The sequence below is a fragment of the Peromyscus maniculatus genome, chromosome 20 (genome assembly GCF_049852395.1).
Source record: "Peromyscus maniculatus bairdii isolate BWxNUB_F1_BW_parent chromosome 20, HU_Pman_BW_mat_3.1, whole genome shotgun sequence".
Classification (NCBI taxonomy): domain Eukaryota; kingdom Metazoa; phylum Chordata; class Mammalia; order Rodentia; family Cricetidae; genus Peromyscus; species Peromyscus maniculatus.
This window is the reverse complement of record NC_134871.1, coordinates 61,755,518-61,779,219: the sequence shown is the minus strand read 5'-3', so window position 1 is coordinate 61,779,219 and position 23,702 is coordinate 61,755,518. Positions and strand designations below refer to the sequence as shown.

Genomic DNA, 23,702 nt, shown 5'->3' with positions numbered 1-23,702 from the left:
CTTCTCTTGTACTCCTCAGAGGAAAGATCTTCCTCCTGACAATGTTCATTACATCTAATGGCACTGCATCTATGTTTCAAATCCTGGTTACCTGAATATAAATTGCTATTAGTCCCTCTTAAACCCAGTGAGCTATTATTCATATGTAATGTCTACCCTAGGTAGAAGCAGTAGTGTGGCAGCCCACAGAAGATGTATTCTGTGACCCACGTGGCATGCATGAAACTGAAGATAGTACCATATATTAATCCTATATGAAAATTTTATGTACACATGTACTTAAGATAAAGTTTAATTTAAGAATCAGGAACACAAATAGATTAATAACTAATACAAAGTCATGAAGTTATGGTGTGATGAAACATTGTGCTTTGGAACTTTTATTAAGTAAAATAAAGGTTATTTGAATACAACAAATGGCTATAAGTGACTACCAAGTAGGCAGGCTATACAACAGTGGTTCTCAATCTTCCTAATGTTGAGGCCCTTTAACACAGTTCCTCATGTCACGGTGACCCCCAACCATAAAATTATTTTCATTGCTACCACATAACTGCAATTTTGCTACTCTTATGATTTGTAATGTAAATATCTATGTTCTCTGATGGTCTAACATGACCCCTGTGAAAGGGTCATCCTAATCAGAAAGGGGTTGCAACCTATAAGTTGAGAACTGCTGCTATACAATAAGCTACACTGACCAAAGAATGACTCACATCCCAGGCAGGATGGAATGGGATACACTTGATTTCATTGTGCTACCCAGAAGAATATGCTATTTAAAGACCATGAATTACCTATATCTGAAGTTATCTACTAAATATATTTAGAATATTATTGACCTTGGTTAACTGAGACCACAGCAAGCAAAACTTCAGGTGAGAGTGGGCTGCTATATACTCCATTATGTTTTGAGAAATAGGTGTTGGTTATTAAAGTACTGAGTGCACACTGGTGTTCCAAATGCAACTTACAGTCTCTGTAGACCAAGCCACGCTGGAACTCAGAGTTCCACCTGCCACTGCCTCCCACTCTGCTGAGATTAAAGGCATGTGCCGTCATACCTGACTCAAATTTATATTCTAAGCATGTAGTTTATAGAATTTTGTACTTTTCCATGAAATAAGTAATTACAGAGCTTATTATTTCCTGAACTAGATGCAAAAGTACAATTAGATGGATACATTAATAAGAACATCATCAGTATTCAGATACAATATCAAGAACTGTTTATCCCTTTACCCTCTAATCCAAATGTATAAAGCATTCAGAAGGCCTGCAGTGTTTACACTGTGATTTACATCAGCTCCAAAGAATGTAGTCTATTTACTTGTTACATACAATAGACATCTTTCTATTACTGGAATGACTGTGACTGAGCATCATTCATTCCCCTTTCAGCATCATTCATTCCCCCATGAAGCATGCAGCACTGCCAGGGCCTTACGTGCAGCACCATGCATCTCCTGCATGTACTTGCTGGGCTCTTGCCAAGTACATTTCTCCCTAGAACCAAAATCTGCTATAGAAAAAAAAAGTGTCTGTTCTAAATGTCCACATACTACCAATTATAGCATCTTTTAAAAATTAGTTTGGGCTCTGTAAAAATATGCATAATGGGTGCTTATTAATTGCTAAGCATGTGTGTGTACATAAAACACCCTCTACAGTGTATGCTAATATCACCATGATGCTCTTATCATGATCTTGAGAACAATGATGTCCAAGCATTGCAACATGAACCCTGGAGCAACATTAATTCTTATTCTTAAAATATGCTAACTGATTTTTAATAAGATCCTTATTAAAAGTGTACTTGTAGCTAGTGTCTGGTTAGAAAGAAAAGTAGACTTGTTTCTTTTACAGATAATTTGTGTAGGTAGTCAATGTCTCAAAGAACAATATACTCTGAATGGAGAGGCTGAACCCATATGAAATTCTGTTAATCTGTGACTGTGTGGATATTGGGTTTTTATTTTATTAATTTGTGATAGATGATGTGTGGAATGGATAAATGAGTTTATTTGGACAAAGAAATTTCAGCCAGATCCTTGCTACTGCTTCATGAGACTGAAGGATTTTTTAGCATTGCCTCATGTTGGTCAAGGGTTCTCTCTGTGTTTTCACTGTTCTAAAGGAGAATTCAGAAGGGTGTAATCCTGGGGAGCATCACTTTCATGTGGATCTGTAAAGGGAATTCAATATAGCAAGCCCCCAAATATTTTATTTACTAAGTATTTGTCTCATTTTCAAAATTTGTCACAAAAACGGCACTTAAATAATATTTAAATGTTAAAATATAATAAGTGTAAAATTTTTAAAAATGTATTAAGAAAAAAGGAGTCATGAAATTTTCAAAGGCTTATGTGACTTACTAAATATTATTCAAAATGCATATGAATTTTATAGTAGACAATAATGCAGTTATGCACAGGCTGATGTAAAAGTACAGACATTGTAAAGGTTTGGAGAAGAGCTTATATATGAACCACCAGGGAAATCCTAAACAAATACTTGGGCAGGCTTCCTTGAAGGGTGGTAAAATGTGGGCAACAAATGACAGAGAAAGAACATTAAAAGAATGCTGGATCAAAGAATGGATGTGGAAATACTAAGGCATTTTATGAGCCGCTGGATATTTGGAGTTGGTTACAAGAAATGGGACTACATTAAGGTGGAGAGTCCACAGCCAAACCTTGGAACTGAACTAAGAGGGGTGACTTCCTTGTGCAGGCAGAGGACCAGCGAATGGCAGTCCACAGCTATCTATCTCTCTAAGTCATCCTCCTCCACAGCAGAGGGGCAAAGACACTACATTTGTCGTACACACATAGTCCATCTCGTTCTCAATTACATCACCTACACCAGCAAAAGCAGTAGTGGAAAGTAAGCAATAAATAGCAATGTGGTAATGCACCGACCCACATTTTAATCCTAAGACAACCATGACAAATATTTCACATTTGCGGTTAAGGTAAGTAATGCCCATCATTTTTCTTTCCCAGTTTAAAAGAAAGGGATAATTGTACTATACCACACACTGAAAAGCACTGGAAGAAAATGAGGAGCTTGGCGAGTGTTTAGCTTGAAGCATGGTCAGTAAGAGGCTTGTGGTGTAACTTCCTAAAAGACACATGGCCAGAGACACAAACAGAGTGAGGGCTTTTACTACTTCTCTGGTGTAAGTCATCCCGATCTGTGGGGAGGAAGCCAGAAACACATCTGCAGTGTGGAATGGTACTATAAACCTACGAGGATTTGAATATCCAAGGTTACCAGAAGACTGTTCAAATTACAAATGTCAAATACCTGTGGGTTCCTTTTCATCAGAATTGTTGGCCACTCTTACCTCGGACAACAAGGTCAGCCGAAGCTGAAGAATTGTCCACGATGGTCTGCGCCGTGCATGTGTATCTTCCTGCATGCTTCAGCTGGGCATTTCGGATGAGCAGTTCCCCATTGGCATCGAGCTATGAGCGAAAGCAGGAATGTTCAGTCAGTGCATGCCCATGAACCACACAGCATTTAGGATGTGGAGGTAGATTGCTTTCTCCTACTAGGTAGCATCTGGAGTAGACCTGCCAAGTGCATGTCTTTGTTCAGCTTCTGCTCTAGCCTCAGCTTTCCAATTGGAAACTGAAGAAACAGAACTCCAGCCCTTTGGGGCTCCACTGTCCTTGGCATTCCATCAAAAAGCAACAGCGAAGAGAAGCCAGGGATGGACTCAGTTGATCAGTAGCTTTTCATGTTTTATTTTTGACCATATAATATAACATTACCCCTATCGTTCCCCCCTCTGTGCCCTCCCATGAACCCCTCCCCACTATCCTCTAAATTCATGGCCTCTTTTTTTTTATCACTAATTGTTATTGCTTGCACATGTGTATTTACATATATATTCCTAAATATAACCTTCTCAGTTCATATAATGTTACTTGGTACTTTGAATAAAAAAAAAAAAAACACCAGCGTTTAAGAATCTTAGTGCTATCAATGTGAGTAAATAAAGGTTTCATGACTGACAACTGTTAATTTAGTTTTGCAAAGCTGAGTAAATTGACCAAATTCAAGTTGTTCCATAGTTCATCTTACAAAGATGCTAAAAACTTACAGAATTATCAAGATGTCAAAATGGATGCTGATTCTACTATAATGTAACTTGTCATCAAATTATAATCTACACAAGGATTTGGGTCTTGTTCAAGACAATTCCCAGTATTAAGAACACAAACATACACACACACACACACACACACACACACACACACACACACACACACTGGGAATACGTGTGTGTGTGTATGTATGTATGTATGTATGTATGCATGTATGTTTGTATGTATGTATGTATGTTCTGCTTAGCCATACGCTCTGCCACATGCTGAGTTCTCTGCTGGGCTCATCTTCAAACATCTGTACTCTCTATGTGGCTGATAAGGTGAAGAGTCAAAGCTACCAACATCCTGGCCACATTCTGATCATATTTACACCCCCATGCCAAGTAGAAGCTTAAACTATTAAAGCCAATTGAGAATCAGCTCTGTCTTAAAAATGAGAGCCTGAATAGGCAGTGACAGCCTTGTGCAAGGATTTTAAGAACACCAACATGCAGACTGGCTGCTCTCTGTCTGGTGAAGGCACAGTGCTGAAACTCCACAGAGGGAAGAAGATATCCATATCCTTTCCGGTAGACTGCGCATGTCTAAAATACTTTCTGACATTTGTAAGGGCAGCTAACACTTTCCATCCTCAGGAGAGGCCAGGGCTCGCGGTGGTTGAGAGAACGCTTACACAGCAAGTGAAGACCCTGGGTCTCAGCACATTCTAGCCACAAATTAGATGCAAACGCTCGCTTATTTTCACTAAAAGCCACAGCTTGGCTGAATCACAAATTCCTCCCTTCAGATGAGGAGAGTTGAATCACATCCTGGAAACTGTGACAGCAAAGCTCAGGGATATTCCATTGATACATATATGTGGTTGACCACTTAGAAGTCTCCCAAATGTAAGTCTAAAGACTTTCAACATACAAATGTCCACCCCTGGCTTTCCCCTCCACCATACACCAACTGCAAAATAATTACTGCAGTAAATAAAGAAAAATTAAAATATTGCTAAGCTCTATGAACAAATCGACTCATAAAGAACACCCCCCCCCAAAAAAAAAAACAGCAACATGGTTAACACAAAGCATGTTTTGTTCTTTTGAAACTGACAAGGCTGAAAAAAGGCATGTCATTTAAAGCATGCAGTCAATAAACAGAAATGATTAAATATGTCTAATAAATGTGCCCTACACGAAGCAAGACTTTTCTTTGCTCTTAGCTTGCTAGACAGCAGCTACAGCAGGCACACCACAGGCAGCCTCACATGCTAACAACATCCACAGGCTCCTCTAACAGCAGCAGGCACATCACAGGCAGCCTCACATGCTAACAACATCCACAGGCTCCTCTGATAGCAGCAGGCCCATCACAGGCAGCCTCACATGCTAACAACATCCACAGGCTCCTCTAACAGCAGGAGCTCAGTAGGAGCTGTGGGGTGGCTCTGGAGCTGCTGAAAGGCTTTGCATGCACAGACACAGACACACTCTGAGCTGGAAACCCTGTAAGAAAGATACACCTTTTGATCAATCCCAAGGCAATCTTTTCATTGCCGGGTCTAGCTTCCTTCTTTCATATGTAGAAGTTGGGCATCACAGATATTAAGTTACTTTCCTTTTTAAGTTTAAAACACGTGAAGTGGCAAAATAGTACAGTGACAAAATAGTAATAGTGACAAAATAGTTACATCCCACACCAACTGATTTCACTCATGTAATGAATGAGCTTCTCACTATAACTCTTTTGTCTTACTCTTTAGCTGCCTGGCATCTTTTCTACTAATATCACTCTGACTAGTGCTAAGCACTGAGAATACTGGCATCATGATGATCACACAACTTAACACCTCCGTAACTTTTTAATGACAGTGCCTGGAATCTCAAAGGAAGGGCCATTGTCTTCAATAAACACAAACTATTTTTTCACACATACAACTAACACCAATTCTCTCATATTCAATATTTAAATTGATGCTGGTGTTAATAATGCTTCATTTTAATTACCTGAGTCTAACTTCTTGAATATTAAAAAGCTCAGTAAGGCATGCCAAACATTTAAAAACTCACATATGTAAGGGGAGCTTACTAAGCTGTAATTACTAAGAGATCATTTTGGGGGTTGCCTGGAAATGTTTACACAAACTAGGCTGAAGACTGGAGAATTAAGTTTTGACCAACTGGCCCATTTTGAGAGAAAACACACAATGAGGATTTTGTTTGAGCTCCCTGCTAACCATTTTTTAACCAGGAGCAATATACCAAAGCTTTGAGTCCCATGGCTTTGTTTTAGAGTTGAAAGAAAACTTGGATATGACTTGATGACTTGATTCATGTGGTCTCCATTGGTTCCTGTTGGCCTCAGAGTTCTCAGCATCTCCATAGGAAGGAATGAGAGAAGCCCTCTAGTGGCGTTCTTTGCCATTCAGTAACCTACACACACACACACACACACACACACACACACACACACACACACACACACACACCATTTTCCTAAGAACAACCTTACTACCTTTATGGTATATTGTTGTTCTTAATTATATTTTCTTGGGAAAAGTAATTCCGCTAAAAAAAAATGTTAAAGTGTGTTTGTGTGTGTGTGTGTGTGTGTGTGTGTGTGTGTGTGTGTGTGTGTGTATGTTTTCGATCCTTAGAAGCCAAAAAGTAAAAATGACAACCGTGGAACATATACATATACCTGAACCCAGTACTGGAGCTTTCTTTCCAGCTAGTGTCACCTACAGGCACCATGCTGGGGAGAGAGACTGTCTCAAAAAAAATTTTTTTAAATAAAACAGTTTATGGTGCCTGAGGAAAGACATCCAAGGTTGTTCTCTGAACTGCACATGCATACACTATACATGAGTACATGTAGCTATACTATAGATAATCCCCTCCACACACATGCATTCCCCAACATATTAAAAAAAATACCCCCAAAATAAAAAAAAACAACAACAAAGTCTTATTGATGTATGTGCTTAATTTGATTCATTAAGACTATTATCAACCAATGTTTAGGGACCTGACTATTGTAATTTGCTAAGAAGCAGCATGGGCTGTTGTGGTCTCTGCTTCGTGATTTCAGGTTTTTAAAGGAGCTCGTTCAACTCTAAAGCACATTTTCCTCATTGTTTGCTGCCAGGAAATAGCAAAACAACAAGAGCAGCAGCAAAACCAGCAGCAGTTATGTGAGCTGAGAGCTGGCGGAGTGTAACATCACGGTGATCAGCTGCGTCATGCTTCCCCAGATGTGCCAAGGTTCCCATCTCCAATTCTGTTTTTGAATTGCACTGACCTAGTCTGGTTCCCTCTGCTATAACTTAACTCTAACCTTCCTCGGGATGATTTTCAAACCGCCTTTATTGACTCCATGCTGTTTGTCAATAGCTCTGGAAACCTCCATTTGCTTATTCAACAGAAAACAGAGACAGTGACATTTAAAACAATAAAAAATATCTACATTTTTGCTTGCATTTAATTCTTCTCTTTCTGTTCTCTTGATTGTCTAGCAGTACAGTGTTTTGTCAGGATCAATAGTATGTTTATTTTCTAGTACAAAAAGTTGTTTCTCAAATCCAAATACTTTTTATTGCTCTATTTCACATATTTCAGTTCCTTTTTTAAAAGAAAAAGAAAATTGCCTTAGAGAAAAAAATCTGTTTTCTAATGGTATGGTATGATAATCACAGCCAACACACATTCTCAGTCCTGCAAACAGACAGACAGCTAATGCACACCCTCATATCTGTAACACAGACAGCCAATGCACACCCTCATACCTGTAACACAGACAGCCAATGCACACCCTCACACCTGTAACACAGACAGCCAATGCACATCCTCACACCTGTAACATAGACAGCCAATGCACATCCTCACACCTGTAACACAGACAGCCAGTGCACATCCTTACACCTGTAACACTGACAGTCAATGCACATCCTCACACCTATAACATAGACAGCCAATGTACACCCTCACACCTGTAACACACAGACAGCCAATGCACATCCTCACACCTATAACACACAGACAGCCAATGCACACCTTCGCACCTGTAACACTGACAGCCAATCACATCCTCACACCTGTAACACACAGTCAATGCACATCCTCACACCTGTAACACACAGACAGTCAATGCACATCCTCACACCTGTAACACTGACAGCCAATGCACACCCTCACACCTGCTAACATATTGGCAGCCAGTGCACAGCCTCACACCTGCAAGCACAGAGATAGAAATTCACTCCCTGCAAGACTGAAGGAGATGTTCTTGGATCACCACTGACTTAACACCCAATGCTGTGCAGGCTTGACTTGCCTTACACACAAAGAATGCCACCAGTGTCTGAAGACAAAAGCCATTTGGATAATGTAAGTGTCAATGGGTCATTAAACAAAATTTTAGAATAAAATATGAGTTGAACAATACTATCTTGCTATGTTTCCAACAAGCAGACAATTATTTAAGTAGATATAGACATTGATATTCTAGCACAACCAGATGGATGACAATTATAGGGGCAGCAGGAGGACACCAGCTCTTCTGGCTTCTGGCTTTGGGTTTATCTCATCTGTCTAATAATCAGTTTTCCTACCTCTGACATTGAGGCATCCCCATTAGCATCTACTTCACAGAATATTCCTGCAAGGAACATACGTCAATACCTGGAAACTATTTAATACAAAACTGACTAAACATGTAGGGTAGAGGTACCTTTCCATTGTCCTCAGAAATGAAATCCCTAGAATATTTCACCTCAAACTTGGTATTCAGTAAACTGATCACTGACTTAAACTTTGAAATTGATCTGTTAACAGAAAGGAGGAAAAACAACTTTTCAGAATTTTAATTGGGAAACAATTGCTCTATCATAAAGTTTATCAAAAATAGTCAGTGAGGGTTATTCTATTTGATATCAATCACTTCATAAGCATCCCATTATCCTCACAAAAGTGCTCTGGGGAAACTGCTCTTTGGAAACCTAATAAAGTGGCATTTTACAGGTTGCAAAGATGTTTAGAGAGCACGGGTCATAGACTTAGAGGTGTAACAATGGCCTGGAGTCAGAGCCTCTGAAGAACTCAGATGCTATCTCTGAATATTTATCAAACCTCTAGTGACTTCCCGCTAGACTGAACGTTCAGCATTGTAGGAAAGAAATCAGGAGGATGTACAGAGAATCCATGAACCTGGTGTGCTTAATCCAAACAGTGACTCTGACACCGAGTCTACTGCCAAACAAGTGCAAGGGAAATGATTCAAAAGTAGGTAGCTATCGACCCAGGAGGTTGGCTCAGTGAGTCAAAGCATTAGCCACACAAGCCTGGTGGTCCTAGTTTGTTCCTTAGAGCCCACATAAAAAGACAGATGCAGTGGTGGGCTTCTGTCACCCAAGTATTCCTACAGTGAGATGGTAGACATCACACAGAACTGGATGGAAGCTCAGTGGCCAAGTAGCCTTTTATGTAGCGCATCTGTGAAAACAGGAAGATTTTTCACCTGCCCTTGGGTGGAAAGTGAGAATCACTCCTGAAGGCTCTCTTCCGACCTCCACCTTTGTGCCACAGCATGTGTGTTCCCACACTCACAAACATACACAAAATATAATTTTAGAAAACTATTCAACAATTAAAAAATAATTTTTGCCCATCGTTTGCCTCCATGGAGGACAAAAATGACACATATGAATAGAGTGTTTATGAATACACAGTGTTTATGTATATTACATATATATGTATATACACATACATATAAAATCTTCATAGATAACTTCAAGATCTTTCTAGAAAAAGAAGAGTTATAACAGAAATTATAATTAAAATTAATTTTAGCTGTATGTTTACTTTCAGAGAGTAAGTGCCTATTAAATCAGAAAACAAAAATAGCAGTAGTTTTATAACTGGACTTTGAAAATAGATAATTACCTGCCACAAACCCTTCGCAGAACAGTATAATGCAGATAAATTGTTTTAATCAATTAATGTATTAAACTGCTAATTTCAACTGTTGATTTATTAATATTTTACCTAACATTAATTTTGTTCAAGCACAAATAAAACATTTACTAGCCATTATCACACAAAGCATAATATTCAGTGAGTTTTTAACTAAATAAATGAGGGAATGAATAGCAAAGTTAATGCAAAATACTACATGAAGTAGCATTAAGTATAGAACTATGTTATTTGATCTTTTGTTTCGTTTCAGTGATATGCTTACAAGACATACACAGTAATGTCTTGTTGCTTTCCTGATTCTCATGGGATTCCACGAAGAAAAGAATTACAATGAAACCTAGCGTCTCACGGCGTGCTGGTAAAGATGATGAGATGCATTTGCTTCATTTCATAAAAGATTGATACTTATCTGTCCATACTATGAATCCTAAAACCTTATGCAAGGCTGCTGCCTAGTGGTCATCACTGGAAATAGCAAGCGTGCTTGATTTTTAAACGATATTTTAAAAATTAAATTGGAAAGTTCATGTAATAAAAATTAAATTTTATATCTAGATTATTTTTAGTAATAATAACTTCTTTTATTAATTGTTGGCAGTAATAATTGTGGATACATTATGATAATGGCAGTTGTGGCAGTTAAAACTCGAGAGTTTGTGTTTTGTTTTTTTTTTTTAGCTTGTATACATCTTTGCTTTTCAGTGTTTCATTTACCTTAGTGGATAGCATAGATGTGGCAGATGATTTTAAGCCAATCTATGCTATCCCTCCATTAAAATATTCCCTGAAATTAAGAAAAACATCGAATGTTATTTAAGAGACAAAGAGACGTTTTTGCCTGTGAAAGTTTGAGCAACAGATAATCACAGCCACCTGTGCCCTTTTCTCCCCACTGATGCCCCCATTGCCACTGTGTTTTCACTCTCTAAGCTTCAGGTGGACGTTGTTCCAACAAACTCAGAAGAAGGGCTAGAAATGAGGATGGTCTCTGGAAGATAGCTTAAACGCATTCCTGATGCTGTCATTCAAATGTCATTTAGTAGTGACGTTCACCCCTGACTTTGTTGAAAAGGGAAGACACTAAGAAACCCTTGCTGGACTTCTGGAGGTTCAAAAGAGAATTTCTCTGATCGCTTACTTTGCAACAGTGATCGGGCTGTAAAATAAATTAAAAATTTTAATTATAATAGCCATTCTTATCCTGAGATTGCATTTTTTAAAAAAAGGATTCAACTCATTAATCTTTCTTTGGAGTGCTAATAACGAACATTTGCTAATGTGATTCAGTTGTGTCTCGTATTTCATCAGAAGATACAGCTTTGGCTTGTCTGTTAGCTGATGGTCACCCCTTGAGTTGAGGAATCCCAGCGTGGGGCCCACAGCCCACAAACGCTCTGTGGACCAGCCCAGGGCCAGCCGTGTACTGACCCTCTGTGGACCAGCCCAGGGCCAGCCATGTACTGACCCTCTGTGGCTGTCATTTGCCGGGACAGCAGGTACAGCCTCAACCACTCATTCTCCACCTGTGCCCTCCTGTTTTCCTTTATAACACCCATTTCTCTTTCCCTTCCTTCTTGAAATCCCCAGGCTCTTTTTTCTCCCTCTTCTATTTTTTTCTCATTCTTTCCTCACCCCCCCCCCCATTTTTTTATAGTGGGTATTAATGTCAAATAACATGGGGCAACCATCATTTTAAAGAATGCACCTAGGCTCTAAATGTGAAGTTTCACCTTAATTAGGGTAATTTATGCCCCCAAATCTATTTATACAGACTTCTCTGAAGCTATAAGCTCTAAAGCTATTACTTCACAAGCTCTGCTTGTCATTTTTTCCAGATGGTAGTTCAGAAATTATTTAAGTTATTACACCAAATGAGTAAATGAACTCAAAACTTTCCCTCTTTAAGATTTATTTGTTTCCTCAAAATCAATAAAAACCTTGGGATCTGTCTTTCAAAAAAATGCCAAATAATGTAAAGAAGAATTATTAAATTGATAAAGACTGTGGTGGCAATTTCACTGATGATAGGTAAGGATATATTAAGAGCATCATAGGGGCTGGAGAGATGGCTCAGAGTTAAGAGCACTGGCTGCTCTTCCAAAGGTCCTGAGTTCAATTCCCAGCAACCACATGGTGGCTCACAACCATCGGTAATGAGATCTGGTGCCCTCTTCTGGCCTGCAGGGATATGTGCAGACAGAACACTATATACATAATAAATAAATTTAAAAAAAAAAGAGCATCATAAAAGTTTTACTTAGAAGATTAAAACATAAAAATCTGTTGTTCTCTGTCAATTATGTTCATTTTAAGTGTAGTTTTGGCTCAGAAACCAAATTTACAGGTTTACTGTTGATTTATGGTTATGGTGGCTAGTCCCAGTAAATTGCAAATACCTGGACTTTACAGGAACCATGCAGGGGCCTATACATAAATACTGAGAGGGTTGTGGCTGTGCATCTTTCTAGAATTGTCCTTGTATTGTTAAAGAAAGTCTTACTCAACTTGAAGAAGAAGCCCTAGACAAGTGAAGAGCAGGCAACCAGTCAATGTGAAGCATAATGTTATTATAATTAATAAATATTAATCCAGACTTCTTGGGATGTAAAAATTCTGAAGCATCTCATTGAGTTGGGTCAAGCTTTTGAGTACATTAATAGCTGATTTTGAAGTTAGTGCTTTCTTTCCTCCGTTTTTGTTTGCTTTTGTTTTGTTTCTTGAGATAGGAACTCTGTAGCCCAGGCTGTCCTCCAGCCTTGAGAATCTAAGATTCTCTTGACTTAGCTTCCCAAGTGCTGAGGTTCAAGGCATACTTCTGGATCAGCTTATTTTCATTTGTTGTTGTTGCTTCTCTTTCTATCATTTTAAATGTTAAGTGCAGGTTTCACCATCGTCCCATAGGTATATATCATCATACTTTGCTTATGTCTCCCACTACTTTACTCTCTGTGTTCCATGCCCTTCTACCAACGTAATTCCCATCCTCAACACATCTTCGTAATTAAGGGCTTGCGCCAAACAGATACACAAGTTCCTAAGGGGTAACCTTTCCAGAGAGGAGATGGAAGCAACGAGTGGGGCCACTTTATCCCCCACGGGCCTCAGCAGCTTGTCAATACTCCCAGTGATGTTCGGGTGGAAGTCAATCCCCTGAGGTACTTCCCGGCATTCTCTCTACCCTCCAGCTGCTATGTTAAATTGCAAGGTCTCAAGAATGTACAGTTTCCAGTTCTTAGGAGTAACCATGTAATCTTCTTCAAACCACACAGGCTCCTTCAAGTCTTGAGACACACACATTTCATTTGATTTATCACCTCCACAGAACAAAATAAATAACTTTAAAATAATCATTACAACCTGGATTGAGTTCATTGTTCTCTCTCATTCATATTAAAGTGAAACTGATGGGTCCCCTGGGACAAATTTAATAGAATCAAGTTCACATCAATACAAGAATCATACAATAGAAAGGGAAAATAAACCTAGATCAATACATACTTGACAGTGTCCCTACCAAACTCTTTAATACTAGTCCTTTACAAATGTTTCAGAGTACCATGATTAATCTAAGAAAAATGAAAAGCTTTTCACATAAATGTCACCTCATTAAAAATTAACATCTCATACAATATTATTATATTTCTGAGTTTTTAATTAATTATGTGTGTATGCATGTGTGAGTGTGTGTAAGCCATTGCACATTTTCATCAGAGAACAACTTTTGGGAGTTGGATCCCTCCTTCTGCTATGTGGGTTCCAAGGACTAAACTTAGGTTCCCAAGGCTTGGTGGCCTACTTACCTGCTAGGCTATTTCTCTGGCTCATCACTAAAGCTTTAGTGCAGACACATGAGAATCATTAGGATGTTAGTAAGATGAAATATAAAACACATACCATATAATTCCTCTGGTAATGGATATTTGTGTTTTCTTTGTTAAAATCTAACACGTAGCCATTGAAGGACCAAACAAACGTGAGATCCAAGGACGGGTCAAAGGACGCAGCACATTGCATTGTAGCATTTTCTCCAACAGTGATATCAGCATTAATGGGGGCCAAAATGATTCGTGTGGGATCTGTATGTTTTTAAACAAAAGAAAATAGGTCACATTTAAAGACAACATGAGACATCATATTATCTGGTATATAAAATATCTGCCATCTGAAAACCTCTGCTATCCCATCATGAATAAGCTCTGGGTGGACCTAAGACTAAACGTCAAGACTACTCAGCTCTTCCAAAACTTTACAATGCAGTTTAAGGGTGGTAACAACTTCAGATCCCAAAGCCCATTTAACAAAAGTGGGCCAGAGTATTTATACCAAAAGATCCAACCACCAATCTAACTATAGATTTCCAAAACCTTACACACACACACACACACACACACACACACACACACACACACACACCCAAGTAACACAAAATCCAACACAACAAGCCTCCTCCAAAAATTATTAAACTCACATTAATGATCCCCAATGACAGCAACATAGATGACAAGACAATTAATTCAAAAGAACAATTATGGATATGTTTAAGGAGCTCAAAGGGGACACGTAAATCTTAAAGTGAAAGTCAATAAAACACAAACAGTTGAATAAAATAAGGAGAACAAGTCAGGATATGAGAAAATATAAATGAAAAGAGATATAAATACTGAAGAAACCCCAAACCAAAATAAAACTTAAAATGAAAACTGCAGTATGTCTACTAAAAACTTCAGTGGAAAGCCTCACTAATAAAGTATGTCTAACAGAAGATAGACTATCAGGGCTTGAAGACAAGGAAGAGGAATTAGATCACTCAGTCAAATAAAATAATAAGTTTTAAAAGACCCATGAACAAAAAAATGCAAAGTCTTTGGGATAGTATAAAAAGCCCTGTGTAAGCTACTGTCTTCTGGGATAAGTGACCTCCATCTTTGGTAGTTCAGCTGTACCTCTTGCAAATGATTGACTATTCTGAGCTTGTAGACTGTGTACACCCCTCAGAAGGGGTTGGGGAGAGTAATTAGGCCCCTTGAGTACTTATCAGTTCCCTAGCACCTGTTATATACATCTCTGCCTTAATTGCATGTAGCTCAGATAGGGACTAGAGTATACAAGCTGGAGAGACTAGGGAGTGGGGGTTCATCTATGCAGCTATGGGAAGATCTCACTCCTACTAGGTAAAAAATTTCCATGTGTGGCCTGTTGGGGGAGGATCATCAATGTGGATTTCTGCAAGCAACCCCTCATATATGCTCTTCAAGGAGGAAGCCCAATAAACTCATTGGGTGCCAAGAGAGAACTATGGAAGAATCATGCCTCAGTTTGTCATTAGGACCTCAAAAGTGGAAGATGTTGCTTACATGTCCTCTGGAAACAAATTTTAGCCAAAAGCCCAAACCTATAAATCATGTGTATAAACAAAGGAGAAGAAATTAATGTTAAAGAAACAGAATATATTTTTTAAAGACTCATAGAAGAACATTTCTGAAGTCTAGGGAAAGAGAAGACCCCTCAGAAGAAAGAAGCATACAAATCAATCAATCAAACCCCAAATAGTATCAAAAGAATTTCCACATGTTATATAATAGTCAAAAGTCTAAATGTACAGAAGAAAGAAGGGATATTGAAAGATGCAAGAGAGAAACACCAAGTCACATATAAAGGAATGTCCATCAATTCTAATGATGGTAATTTTTCAATGAAGATTTTTAAAAGCCTAAAAGACATAGACTGATGTCCTACCAGTTCTGGAAGACCACAGATGCCAACCAAAACTACTGTGATTATTGATCATGATTAAAGGAAAAAGAAAAGCGTTCCATGACCAAAGCAGGCTAAAAGAGTTTATTATCACCATGCCATCCCTACAGAGAATAGTGGAGGAATACTTCAGATTGAAGAGAAACATGAGCATAGTCAAGAGGCTACAAGGAAAAATAAGCAATGCCAGGTCAGTGGTTAAGCAGAGGAAGACTAAGAAATGAAACACCACAAAATCAACAAAATGAAAAGGATCAACACACAACTTTAAATAATAATTTTGAAAATCCATTCTTTCTATCCTCAGTCTAACAACACATGCCTGCAGACTGGATTAGAAAACAGCATCCATCATTTTTCTATCTCTGACAAACATACCTCTCTATCAAAGATACACAGTGCCCTGGGGTGAATGGATGGGCAAAGATATTCTAAGTAAATAGAAACAAGAAATAGTTTCTAATTGGACTCTTATAGCACAGGAAATAAGACCAACAATTGACAAATGAGATCTCATGAAACTAAAAAAACTTCTATACAGCAAAGTAAACCATTTACAAATGAAGAGGAAGCCTACAGAATAGGAAAACATCTTTGCCAGCTATATCTCTGACAGAAGATTAATATTTAACATATATAAAGACCTCAAAAAACTGAACTTCAAGAAAATAAACAACCCAATCCAAAAAGGGGGCCATCAATTTGAAGAGTACCCACAAAAGAAGAAATAAAAGTGGCTGATAAACAATTAGAGAAATGTTCAACATCATTAGTCATTAGGGAAATGAGAAAACTATTTTGAGATTCCATCTCACCTTAGTCAGAATGGCTACATCAAATGACAATGAATGTTGGCAAGGATGTAGATACAAAGGAACTCTTACTTACAATGTGGCAGTCACTATGGAAATAAGTGTAGTGGTTCCTAGAAAAGCTAGACCTAGAATTCCTGTATGACAGGGCTGTCATGCTCCTGTGCATACACCCAAGGGGCTTCACATGCTTCTCCTGAGATACTGTCACATCTTTGTTCAATGCTTCTCCAGCTAGGAAGTGGAATTAGCCTAGGGGCATGCCCTCTGGTGAATGGATAATAAATGTGTAGTACATACACAATAGAATTGTGTTCAGCTACAGAGGAAAATGAAAGTATGAAATTTTCAGGTGAATTGGTGAGACTAGAAAAAAAAACACAATGATCAAGTAACCCAGGCTCAAAGATTTAAAAAAAAAAATGTTTTCTATCATATTTGGTTCCTAGCTTCAAATACTTAGATTTTCATGTTTAAAACTAGAACATCCATAGAAGTAAGAAAACAAGACAAGGACCACTGAGGTGGGGAAATTTCTTAAGGGGAAGGGGATAGAATTTCACAGGTAATATAAAAACAAATAGAAGAAATTTGGGGAGTGGGAAGTCCAGCCAGGGATGGGTGTTAAAAGATGGGGGAGATGAGGATGCAAGAAGGGTTAATCAAAACTAAGGATTTATGAAAAATGGATTTAAAAATAGAATATTAGAGTGTGCGTGTGTGTGTGTGTGTGTGTGTGTGTGTGTGTGTGAGAGAGAGAGAGAGAGAGAGAGAGAGAGAGAGAGAGAGAGAGAGAGAGAGAGAGAAGCTATCCTTCTGGTCTAGATAATGTTATTCTTGAAAATCAAGGTGGCCAAGGAAACAATAGTGGCAGCTTTGTGATACTTCATGATGAGTTGTTGGTCATGGGCCAGAGAGTCCCAAATAATGCATGGCTCTTGTCACTATAACTAGTTTGCAAAACCTGTGAATGAAAACTTTGGTTACAAGGTATAGAGAAATGCAGCTGGAACTGAGCCTGGAAGTCTTCTCCCTGCTGCCTAGCTTTCATGTTGCTATAAGATGCTATCTAGAGTGCTGGGTGAGTTAAGGCACCAACAGTCTTATGCAGCTATGAACCCCATGGCCTATAACACCAATAAACATCAGGGAAGGTGTGCCCACTTATGCAATTGTGGCATGACTGTTATGGATGTAACCACCTGCTCTAATTGGATTTGAGCCTGGCCCCACATTAAGCAATGCATAACTGTTATTATAAACCCATTCAAAAACCTATGCCCGAGGAGGTCTAAGACCTTAGAAACAAGCTTGATACTATTGTTCATCTAAGTTGTCATCATGCCAAACTTCCTTCTAGAGTTTTATGTTTATACCCATAGACAAATACCATTCCTATTGATGGTTCAGAGATATCTGCAATGGGTGGCAGTGCACACACAGGTTCATGACATCTTACAGTGCTGAAAGTCAGTGGCAGCTGGATGCTTAGCCCTAAGCAGAATATTTATACTACTCCTTATAAAGCTCAGAGAACTTTATAAAGGAAAGAGGAAGAGGATGGAAAGAATAAAGAGCTGGTTGATAGACAGAAGAGTTCTAAAGTGCTGTCTTCTGGCCATGGCAGAGCCAATGCAGTCATGACTTCATAGCAGCTGTGCTGGTCTACAGTGAGGCTACACAAGCCTGAGCTTATGGGGCTCACCCTCTGCCCGTGTAATTATTGGCTACTGATGGGTTCTGGAGGAGGAGCCTTTCTTGTCCAATTGAGATGCCTACCATGTTCCAACAGGTAAATTTGCAAAACCGTGTTCACACAGATGACACAGGTCAGACTCGGTGGGTCTTAACACAGTGACAAACCCAACCACCACCACTAAACAGCAATCACAGTTGTTAGAGTAAGGAGGGGACTTCTAGAGAGGAAGAGGCTAATGGGGCGAGGGGTATTAGAGATGCAGTTATATCAATCAGAATGCACATTCTACATGTGCGAAATTGTAAAAGAAGGAACCTCAATAAGAAGATTAAAGAAGGAATAAAATCCAATACATTCTGATCTTCTCTGCAAAGGAATAGGATGTTTTCATATCCAGTTCCAGTAACAATGTTGCAGGGGAAGAAACTTGCCAAGAAGACTTCCGAAATGGAAATTCATCAATACATTGACTGTATTAGAAGCTTAGTTTTGATTGACATATATGCAATCCTGTAGAACTTAAGCATAAAAATTGTAAAAATCAAATATCAAATGATTCCTTACTTGTGATCACCAGAGTCCCAGTGCTATTAGCTTTCCCCCTATTATTTTCTGCAAAGCACGTGTAGACTCCTCCATCATTCCTTGTAATATTATTGATTTCCAAGCTACCATCTTCCCATATGAGTATTCTATAAAATTAAAAAATACACAATTCACAGAAGTCATTAAATAACATGCATTATTATTGTACTGTGCATTACAAATGCTAATATTACATTTTATACCAGTTTCTTGGTAAGACATTATTTCAAGCCTAAGCAGCCTAGCCTTTGTCTCAAGTGTCCTCTCTGGGCATTGGTAGAGTGCTGGGAAGCTAAGTGGATCATTTCCTAGCTAATCCTAAGGCAGATTCACATGTACACCTATGAAGCCAGAGTAGCTGTTTCTGTGGGTTTCCTTGACCCCCCTGGCTGGTACAGCCCTTCCTCCATCTCTTCAGCTGGATTCCCCAAAATTGGCCTAATGCTTGGCTGTGCGTCTCTTATTTTGCATTTTCTTATACTTAAGTTCAATATTAAATACTGTTACCTCTTCTACTTTCTTTAACTAAATGATTTTCTAAACTTTATCTTCTATAGTTTTTAAAAGCAACAAAACTATTTGTTCTTTTTAAGGACAGTCTGACAAAAAAATGAGAGTATCTCTATCTTACTAATCAATATTGAAATTCTACTCCAATGTGAAATAAGATTCCTTTCCCTCTCTTACATTAGGTAACTCTAACTTACAGCTTATTTCAGAATCTGTTTTAAAATAACAAATGAAGCATTGAGATAATGCAACAACAGAAGTCTTTCTTTGTTACTAAAGAGGATTCAAAACCAGGCCTCTTTCTCCAAATATGAAGAAATGTAGTGAACCACTATCCCATGCCCTGCACAAAAAAAAAAAAAAAAAACCTGATCACTGTGCTTTATGAAGGCCACAGACTTCAGCCTGATGCTGTCTCCACCAGGAATCTGTGGACTTTTCAATGAGGCCAATTCTTGTAAACATGAGACTCCTTATAGAGGCACATTTGGCCAAAGCATTTTCCTAGGCGCCCCCTCAGTCTCTCTTAGAACTGTGCAGAATCCAAATCTGTTCAATCAAATCACCTTGCCTCTTCCTTCACACTCTCCATGTCTGAAATCGGCCTGCACCTCATCCAATGTCTCTCCAATCCCCACCCAGCTCTGTCTCTATTTTCTCTCCCAGACATTGCCTCTAATAAATGTCATTCTTAGATGGCTTATCCTATCTTGGCATCTGGCTCTTTGTACATGTTCCCACAATACAGATATTAATGTATCCTCTAACTTCAAGTCCTTGTCAAACTTCTACACATCCCCCATTTAATTATTTTGCAAGCACAGAAATAAAAATTATAGTCAAGTAACAGTGGAAAACCTACAACATTTTCCCCCAAACCCATACATACTAACATTAGTTTACATATATATGTATTTCTATATAACTATATATGACATAGTATACGTTATATGCACATACTATATATAATATATATGTACTTTAAATTGATTTTTATCATGTTCAAAGATTCCTATATCATACAATGACATTTCAGTCAGTGCATTTTACTCAGTGATATGATTGCATATAAGTCTCATGTGACTATAATGGAACCCTGAAGCTCCTATCATCTGATGGTGCTATAGCCACAGTAGCATCACAAGGAAGGCATTGGTCAGGCTTGTGTATGCTGGAGCTAAAGACCCCCTGCCCTGCCAGTCCTACAAATTGTAGTACACTGAATCTTGGGTACCACATGACTCTTGATAATGACAAATGACTACACTTTTGCCTTGCATACTTGATCTACTTATGCCTTCATATACTTCTTCACAGAGCAGGAAAATGGAACAGGCATGCTGCAGGCACAAGAGTCACTGTTTTGTTGCACAACTTTTTATAGCTATATTCATCCAGATAATATTTTATTTATTCTTAATGAATGTTGTTTAGACTTTAATTTCAAACAATTCATATTTGTATTTATCATCTACAGATACAAACATTTACATATATATAATTATTTACAACATTCAAAAATTCTTGCACATGAACACTTTATTCTAAAGTGATTGTTGACACTGAGCTGCTAATGAGTTAAAATAGCAATCAAAAACTGAACTTGGAGACTCCATGAGGAAGCCACGAGGCTGACTTTAAATTTTTAAAGACACTAAGCACAGCGATATCGTAAGAGCTCAGGAGCCAGTGAACATCAGCTCAGTCCCAGTCTGACCTGACCTGCTGCTGTTGACAAGCCACTCCGTCCCTTTGCTCCATGAAAACTTGGGTTTGGGTGCAGCCTTGGGTTTACATTCAATGATAACTCTTCCTCCTTTAGCAGCCAAGATCTTTTTCTTCATAGGATTCATTTCAAAAGTTGGAGCTAAAGCTACAAGGTAAACAAAGGATTATCATTCTCTTTTTGCTAGCAAACCCAAATATTACTTCTGTATTGCAGCTCCTTTTAGAGATCAGTAATCTAAAGGAAGGACTGAGGTAAATATGATCAGTTATAGTTGATGGGCATTTCATACATAACTTTTTATTCAGTAATTTAATAACATCTGCTCAGTTCAAATGGACAATTGCTGATAACTTTATCAATCACCACAGATTTTAGTTTAAATCATATGTTATGTACCTGTTCACCTAAAAGGCATCTTGAATTCAATCATTCTGTTTTAATGTTCACAAGGGAAACTTAGTGAAAAAGATGGAGAGAACTCTGTATACTACAAATGTTATATTAATATAAATTTTCACATATGCTCACAGTCCTTCCACTCAGTATACCTCAAGATACTAATAGAAGAATTGCAATCTACTAAATTGGTACAATTTTTTTATGGTGTCACAGGTAGTTGACAGGTAGAATTAATATTTGAATAGGAAAACTCTTTTCAATGAATAATGGAATCCCACTTAACTGTCTATTCACTATGCACCAACAGAATGCATACACTCTTTGAGGAACAAATCCAGTTCTTCAGAACCTACCTACAGACAGCTAGGAGAACAGTGGACCCAAACAATTGGTTAAGGAGCACATGACATAGCCGAAGTTCATCTTCAAGGCGCAGCTCAGAATAGTAATTGTGAAGTCCAGACACGGAGTCTTATAGCTGGCAACCCCAGTGAAGGTATGCTCTATGCCTTCTACATTCCTCTATCTAGTTCACTGCTGAATCACCATGGCTATTAGACACAATGTGTTCCAGTCATCTGCAGCCTGTCTCTTCTGGGGACACTTTTCAGGCTGGTGTGCATTTGACTCCTTATCATTTAGTTTAGTGATTCTTAAACTATAACTGCCTATCAAAATCATCTGAGCATCTTATTAAAATGTCTGCTTGGTAGGTAGGTTGATGCTGGGACTGGATTATGCACACATAACAAGTTCTGAGTGTTGCTACCACAGAAGCTGCTCTGAGGAAGTCGCTTTTTACAGCAAATATTTAGTCTATTTCACTGTTCCTTTAGTGTGAATTTTAATAACTGGCAATCCAAAAACATGTAACCAGTGTGTGTTGTGCATCTAACAAAAGTAAAGTGAAACTGAATATGAGCTATGGATACTCTTTCACCATTTTATATGTTTGATAAACATTTGTCAGAATTTGGAAAGGATACTGACCTAGGATCTTGAGCTCGGCGTTTGCGTAAATGGATCCATACGCGTTTTCTGCTATGCACTGGTACATCCCAGCATTATCGAAGGTCACGTCATACAGTCTCAGTTCCCCTTTGTGATACTGAAGAGTAAGAGAAAAGGCATGGCTTTGAGGAACACGGACGTCAACTCTCCATCCACCTTTATGTTAATGCTGAACATACGTTGTGTTCATCCACTCCCATTCTCTCCTAAGATGCACAGACTGTGGTTTTCATGGCATGGAGAAGACCAACCCACTTACCATGCCCAGTGGCCCTTGTCCTATTCATCTTACAGAGCTGAGAGTCCACTTTTTCCCCTTTGGACCAGCTGTGAGATTATAGTGGGAAGGTAGAGAAGGGGCCCACCGCTGCCACTTGTCTCAAGGCTAGGGTAGGACTTAGCGCGTCTCTCTTACCTCTGTTTCTGTGGGGTTCAGGGAAACAGTGGCAAAGAGGGGACAATATGAGTGGACATGGTTCAACAGGAAGGGGGACGTGGAACACAGGAAAAATAAGGAAAAAAAGAGAGAGGTAAAGATACGATTACAGAAAGCTGTTGAAACCGAGAGAAGATACTTTTGTTTTTCAAGGAAGATTTCTACTTCAAGGCCCAAGGACCCTTACTCTAGCCACCATTCTGTGGCTGCCTGGAAACGGATTCGGGGACAGTCAGGCACTTTAACATACTTACCGCATATCCATTTTTCAGCCATCTGATGGTTGGGATGGGCTTCCCTGTGGCTATACAAGGCCAGTAGAGGTCACTGCCTATGTCCACCTCGGTGTCATTGATATGCTCTACCCATTCAGGAAATGCTGCAAAGGAGGGACGTTACAAGTGTCTCAATACCCATCATAATCTCAAGAGCCTAAATTTTGCATTTTGTTAGCTCTATTCTGGTCAATATATCAGATGTCGTATGTCTGCTTACACAGGTCTATATTATAAAGTCTATATTATAAAAAAACCCATATATTATCATAGAATAAGATGACTGTAATTTAGCTAGTAATTATGCTTCCAGATTTATTTATGTTTATGTATGTGTATGTGTGTGCCTTCATCCTAAAGGCCAGAGAGCACTGGGTCCCCTGGAGCTGGAGCTATAGGCAGTTGGAGCCACCTGAG

General features: G+C 38.7%; 1 protein-coding gene across 5 annotated transcripts in view; it reads right to left on the bottom strand.

Annotated features, from left to right (window-relative positions):
• Window positions 1-23,702, bottom strand: part of Cntn1 (contactin 1) — a 321,618-nt gene that overhangs the window by 89,513 nt on the left and 208,403 nt on the right. For all 5 annotated transcript variants that reach the window (XM_042265297.2, XM_042265299.2, XM_042265298.2 and 2 more), the window contains 6 exons: window positions 23,265-23,389; window positions 22,554-22,671; window positions 21,158-21,308; window positions 18,905-19,032; window positions 13,970-14,151; window positions 3,350-3,470 (listed from right to left, as the gene is read on the bottom strand). In XM_042265297.2, coding sequence (XP_042121231.1) covers window positions 3,350-3,470; window positions 13,970-14,151; window positions 18,905-19,032; window positions 21,158-21,308; window positions 22,554-22,671; window positions 23,265-23,389 — 825 coding nt within the window. The remainder of the gene's footprint in view (window positions 1-3,349; window positions 3,471-13,969; window positions 14,152-18,904; window positions 19,033-21,157; window positions 21,309-22,553; window positions 22,672-23,264; window positions 23,390-23,702) is intronic.